This window comes from Nicotiana attenuata, chromosome 3 (genome assembly GCF_001879085.1).
Source record: "Nicotiana attenuata strain UT chromosome 3, NIATTr2, whole genome shotgun sequence".
NCBI lineage: Eukaryota > Viridiplantae > Streptophyta > Magnoliopsida > Solanales > Solanaceae > Nicotiana > Nicotiana attenuata.
This window is the reverse complement of record NC_031991.1, coordinates 1584449-1591098: the sequence shown is the minus strand read 5'-3', so window position 1 is coordinate 1591098 and position 6650 is coordinate 1584449. Positions and strand designations below refer to the sequence as shown.

At 33.1% G+C, this 6650-nt stretch overlaps 1 protein-coding gene across 1 annotated transcript; it reads left to right on the top strand.

The window, feature by feature from the left end:
* On the top strand, window positions 405-1799 carry LOC109224123. The gene is made up of 2 exons (XM_019388709.1): window positions 405-790; window positions 1577-1799. Exons 1-2 carry the CDS (start codon window positions 405-407, stop codon window positions 1797-1799), a joined length of 609 nt encoding a protein of 202 aa, XP_019244254.1.

Below are 6650 nucleotides of genomic sequence, written 5' to 3'. Positions count from 1 at the left end.
GCATGATAGCTTTAGCAACGGCAACAAGTGGTGTAGCAGCTGCAATTTTACCCGGAGGTCGTACAGCTCACTCTAGATTCGACATCCCTCTTCAGACAACTGATACAACGATCACAAATATATCAAAACAGAGTGGTGGTGCTAAATTGATAAGAAAATCAAAGCTAATAATTTGGGATGAAGCACCTATGGCCAATCGTCAGACGATTGAAACCGTTGATAGGAGCTTCAGAGATATAATGGATATTAATGAACCCTTTGGTGGAAAAGTGATGGTCTTCGGAGGTGATTTTCGTCAAGTACTACCAGTAGTTCCAAAATCTACCAGAGCTGAAACAATAAATGCAAGCTTGGTAAAATCTTATTTGTAGAATAAAATGGAAAAGATTCAATTAACAAGAAATATGAGGGCAAGAGCAGATCCAACATTCAGTGATTTCTTACTACGAATCGGTAATGGAGACGAACCTACAATAAGAGATGATATGGTCCTTCTTCCAGAAAAATTGATCGTCAAACATGATGGTGATAGTACTGGTGAAGATAATTTAATAAGAGAAATATTTCCATCTCTAGATGAAATGTCAAGTTGTGCAAAATACATGACAGAAAGGGCTATCTTGGCTAGCAGAAATGAGTATGTTGATCAATTAAATGAGATGTTAATTGCTAAGTTTCCTGGTGAAAGCAGAACTTTTTTGAGTTTTGACTCCGCAGAGGATGATACCAACAGCTACTACCAGGACGAGTACTTAAATACTTTAATACCAAGTGCCCTTCCACCACACAGGTTTGTGCCAAATTGCTATTCTCTATCTTTCTGTGAATTCATTGTGTACTATATCTGACAATATTAAAAGAATCTCTCGATATGTTTTTAATTGAGATAAATTTATTAAACTTATCGTAATCCTATTATGTATACTCATGCAAATTCATCTTATACAATTTTTCCTTTAAGAGTTTTACACACAAGTTCTCTTCCTTGCTTTTAGTTCTAAGAGTACTCAGTTCTAATAGTTGAAGTTAATATTCGAAACTTATAGCAAATGTAACGTTCAGGATAGACCAAAAAATAGTAGATCATTCTGAGAATTGGGAATTATATTAATATAAACCATTACATACAGTAGCTTCATCTTTACAATTTACAATTGCAGATTTATTTGAATATTTTAGAGTTTGCAGGTAATTATTTTTTTTGTGTGAATGGCGGGTTTTTTTTTTTGGATTTTTCTATAATTTCTAAAATATTCTGTTTGTTACATTCTACGTAACTGTCAAGGAAATAAAGCCAAAGTAACATACTTCATCCTTAGACCTGGTAATTTTAGCGTTACTGTAATAAAGTATCCTCTTTCTCTGTCGTCTTCCTTGTGCGCCTTTTTATACTCAAAATCAAGCAGAAAAATGGACATCAAGGGTGAATAATTCTAATTATCTTGGTAGCTTGCAAAGCAGCTAAAGGAATTAAAAAAGAAAAAAGAAAAGAAAAGAAAGAGTATTATGAAATCATTTGGATGATAACCTGAACTTCTGCTTGTTATGTTTAAAGATATTATTTGTTGTTTGACAGGTTGGTTTTAAAGAAAAATGCTCTGATCATGTTATTAAGAAATTTGGACCCGGCAAATGGCTTATGTATTGGTACAAGAATGATATGTAGAGGCTTTGACAACAACGTCATCCATGCAAAAATAACGATGGGCGAAAATGCTTCTAAACATGTGTTTATTCCCAGAATTCAACTTTCGCCTCCAGAAAATGAATGTTACCCTTTCAAATTCATCAGAAAATAATTTCCAGTACGGCTATGTTTTTCGATGACAATAAATAAAGCACAAGGACAAACAATACCTAATGTGGGACTGTACTTACCACAACACGTATTCTCACATGGACAACTATATGTTGCACTTTCAAGGGGAATATCTATGTCAACAACAAAGGTTTTAGTCTTGACCGAGCAGCCGAAGCGAAAAAAAGGAACATAAACCAAGAACATCGTCTATAAAGAGATATTAGGTAAGATTCACCACCTAATATAGCATATATCATAGAAACATAATTGTATGATGATCTTTTGTTATTCTTCAAGCAATATCTTTTTTTTATGAAACTTCCTCAACTATACCCAATTTAATTATACATATTATACATGAATTTTACATATGTTACGACTATATAATTATATATATTTTTACAGATTCTGAACTATTTCGCTGAATGCATCGACAATACCGTTATATTTTAGAGCTGCCTTCCTCTTACCAGTATCAACTGAAGCAACATTCTTCATGGCGCACATCAACATTGTTCAATAGATGACATCAAGAGGGTAGCAACACTAATGGTTTCAGCAACATCACCACACTCATGCTTCGTTGTAACACTCAATTTAGTGTCTACACGCTCAATACAACTATTTCTTTAGTGTAATAATTTTTTTTGCATCGTCAAATGCTATTACACTTAATTTATTCTTATTCAATTTAATATGCACTATTTTAGACAGTTTACCATTTAAATATTTGTTGTATCATCAATTATCTTTATACTTAATTCATTCTTATTCTACCTAATTAAAATGCGCTCTTTTGTGCATAACGCATAATACACGTGCAACGCACGTACACTAAATCTAGTACTATTATTAAATGCTAGAGAAAAATTTATGAATTAAAAGTTAAAATATTTGTACATGACTTTAAAGTTACACCATTGACGGAACTAAATTTTTGACCCAATACAATTTTAACGATGCTGCGTAATCGGATTGTTTTACTTTATTGGAGAATCTTTTACATGTTTTCCGTTTTTGATAGTATTCTTATTAAATCCTAAATATTAGGACTTCATACATATTTCAAATAAGGAATGATTTGATAAATAAAATTTTAGTAAACTCTTAAATATTAGGAAAATAACTTAAATTATAAGTTAGTCCAATGTGAAATATATTTTTAAAGAGTAAAAAGGGCGAACGACATTTTGGTAAGGGCCTTTGTCACGACCCAAAATCCGTTAAAGGTCGTGATGGCGCTGGACACCACTGTCAGGCAAGCCAACACCAAATAGTTAATTTAATTCTCATTTTAATATTTTTGAAATCATAAATGTCCTTCAATTTAACTACTAAAAGATGGACTTTACAGAAAAATAACAATATTTTCCAATTTCAATACTGAATATCCTATAATCCTCCCAGGACCCGGTGTCACAAGTGCATAAGCGTTTACTAAAGAATAAATAAAATACAATAACTGTCAGGAATACAAATTTGGACAGAAAGGAAAATACCAATACTCTGAAGGAGACTCTGTTGGCTGCGGATCGCACATAAGATGCAGCTCGCCTCAAGTCCCCGTATCAACTACGCCGCTGTGTTGACAAGACCACGAAATGTATATATATGCATGTACAATAAAATATACAACAAGTGTAATATGAGTACGAAAACAACGCGTACCCAGTAAGTATCCAGTCTAACCTCGAAGGAGTAGTGACGAGAGGTCGACTTCGACACTTACTAGTGGTCCGAATATAATAATGTGAGATTCTAATTAAGCATGATTTATAGAGATAAAAATAAAACTCGGAACAAGAAATAACTGGACAATTCTTTTATCATATTAAAGAACCCCAAGCACTTCCTTCATTTAAATCATTTGATTTCTCAAACAGAGTATTTATACAAATTATAAAAGAGTTTCCAGATCTATTATCACACATATATTCCATCGAGGATGTTCGGCCCGATCCAACATAAATTTAAAGTGCACTACCGATGGTCAAATGGCACGAACCATAGATGCATCTCTTCGTGAATACGAAGAACAAAATCCTTCTTCGCGAACGCGAGAGGATCCTCGCGAACGCGAAGAACAACACCAGACACTAGCATCAGCTATTGCAAAACAGCCCGAAATGATCCAAAACCACCCGAAACACACCCGAGGCCCCCAGGGCCCTGTCCAATCACACAAACCAGTCCCACAACATAACACCGACCTGCTCGAGGCCTCAAATCACATTAAACAACATAAAAATCATGAATTGCACCCCAGTTCAAGCTTAATGAACTTTACACTTCAGACCTTTACATTCGATGTCGAAACCTATCAAATCACGCCCGATATTTTGCACACAAGTCATATTCGATATTACAGACCTACTCCAACTTCTGGAATTGGAATCTAACCCCGATATCAAAAAATCCACTTCCGGTCTAACTTCTCAAAAACCTTCAAATTTCTAACTTTCACCAAATGACCCCAAAATGACCTATGGACCTCTGAATCTACTTTCGGACGCGCTCCCAACACCAGAATCACTATACGGAGCTATTCCCAAACTCGGAATCCCAAACGGACATTGATAACATTGAAATACAATTCAACTCAAATTTATGAAATTCTTCCAAAATGCCAATTTTCACAATATGCGTTGAAACGTTCTTGGGTCATCCAAAACTCGTTCCGGACATACGCCCAAATCCAAAATCATCATACGAACTTGTTAGAACCTTCAAATTCCGATTCCGAGGTCGTTTACTCAAAAATCACACTTTAGTCAATTCCTCCAACTTAAGGCTTCCGAATTTAGAATTTTCTTTCCAAATCAACTCCAAACTTCCCGAAATTCAATTCCGACCACGCGTACAAGTCATAATACCTGAAGTAAAGCTACTCATGGCCTTAAACATTCGAGTGGCGCACTAGAGCTCAAAACGACAAGTCGGATCGTTACAGCCTTCGTGCTTTTAATATAGCGTTGTGTGTGTACCCCATTTTAATGAGTGCATAACTTTTTAAAAAATTACAGGAATATTACTAAACATTGTGTTCAATTTATGAAATAAAAATTAATGTATTTTTTTTTATAAATTCCTGAAAATAATGCATGTTGATCTAATTTATCTAGCACAATAAGGGTTCGTTTAATATGAGTGATGAAGAATAATTAATTCCGAGATTAAATTTAAGAAGAGTTTATTCCATGTTAGGTTGGGAGAAAATTGCGGTATAATTAATTCCGAGATGAGTTATCCTGGGATTGTAATATTCTATTATTCCCATTAAAAGGTGAAATACCTAATCCCAGAATAATTAATCTCGAAATAATTAATTCTGGGATAACTTCTTTCCAATCAAACGACCCATTAGAATAAAATCATGTCCCTGATTAGAAGTCCTCATATGCCTTATTGTAATTGATGAGAATTTTTGTGGGGGAAAAAGTTTAAAGACAACCCTTTTGGAATTCATTTTATCTTCTATTCTTTCTATCCTTATTGCTTCAAATTTGCATTTTTACCGACTTGACTCTGGATATTGTATCTTAGGAGTTTTGTCAAAATTGAAAATTAATTTTACTTATATGTTGTTCTTTGGAATAACTAATTTGTTAAATTCAATGACCTAATTATTTGTTCTCAATAGTAAATATAATAAATTTTATTGATTCAAATTCGTAATATTAACTCATTCTAAGTTTTAAATGTTTAACTGTATTTATAATAATGTTTAACTGTGAATATATTTTTATCCAATAAGAATTTTGTGTTCAAAAGATAAGAATTCTAACAGTTCACATGAACTTTTTTTACTTGATTTTAAAGTCCTCATATTAAAAAATAATTAAATTATATTTTGTCGATAAAAAATCTGTTTTCAACTTGTAAAAAATCGGCCATCTTTTTATTATAATAAATTCTAAAATTTAATTGTTTCTTTGATGCTTTATTAGAGTGTAAAATTCAAGGCCACTTTGAGTCAAAATGTCTAGATATCGTTTGAACTTTGAAGAATCTTAGCCGGGGTGGGATTAATGAAATATTAATACTACTAAATATTAGTAATATTTCCTACCTAGTAGTTTAATAAGGAAAAATTAATAACCAAATATGTAAGTGATAACAAAGTCCTAAATATTAGGAACGTAATTAAACTTACAATTTTGTTTAATGTGTGTATATATATATATTATTATATATATATATATATATATATATATATATATATATAATATATTATTATTATATTATAATATATATATATATATTAAAGTCAAAATAGCACGGTATAGCCAGTTTTTCGGACTGGTCATTCAAAATAGCCAGCGTTTACCAAGTCAATAAAAAATAGTCACTATTTTACTGCAACAGAGACCGGTCCAGCATAATATACGGGAGTTCGGTGCACCTGTGTATGAACTCCAGCATATTATGCTGCACCGTATAACTTTGCCGGCTCCAGTATAATATACTGGAGACTGGAGCACCGGTGCTCCAAACTCCAGTATATTATGCTGGACCGGTATACTTGCTGGAACTCCAGTATATTATGCTTGAGTTCTAGTGTACTTATGCTGGAACTCCACTTATCCTGGAACTCCAGTATAATATACTGGAGTTCAAGTATACTTATGCTGGAACTCCAACATAATATACTGACGTATTTTTCCGGATTTTGAACAGTGTTTTCGCTCAGATTTCTCTTTACATGAAAAGTGGCTAAATTTCGATTACTTTTAAAACTGAGCTATTTTTAAACGACCGGTGATAAATCTGACTATTTTTGAGTTTCATCCGACTATAAAACATAACATCAAGAAAGGCTCAAAGCATTTTGCCCAAGTCGGTACTTCCC

What these genes read in the sequence shown, in the direction of transcription:
- LOC109224123 (XM_019388709.1), top strand. Translation starts at nt 405, where the DNA reads ATGAGGGCAAGAGCAGATCCAACATTCAGTGATTTCTTACTACGAATC. An exon ending in AGTGCCCTTCCACCACACAG is followed by an intron (nt 791 to 1,576) that starts GTTTGTGCCAAA and finishes GTTGTTTGACAG; the next exon opens with GTTGGTTTTAAAGAAAAATG.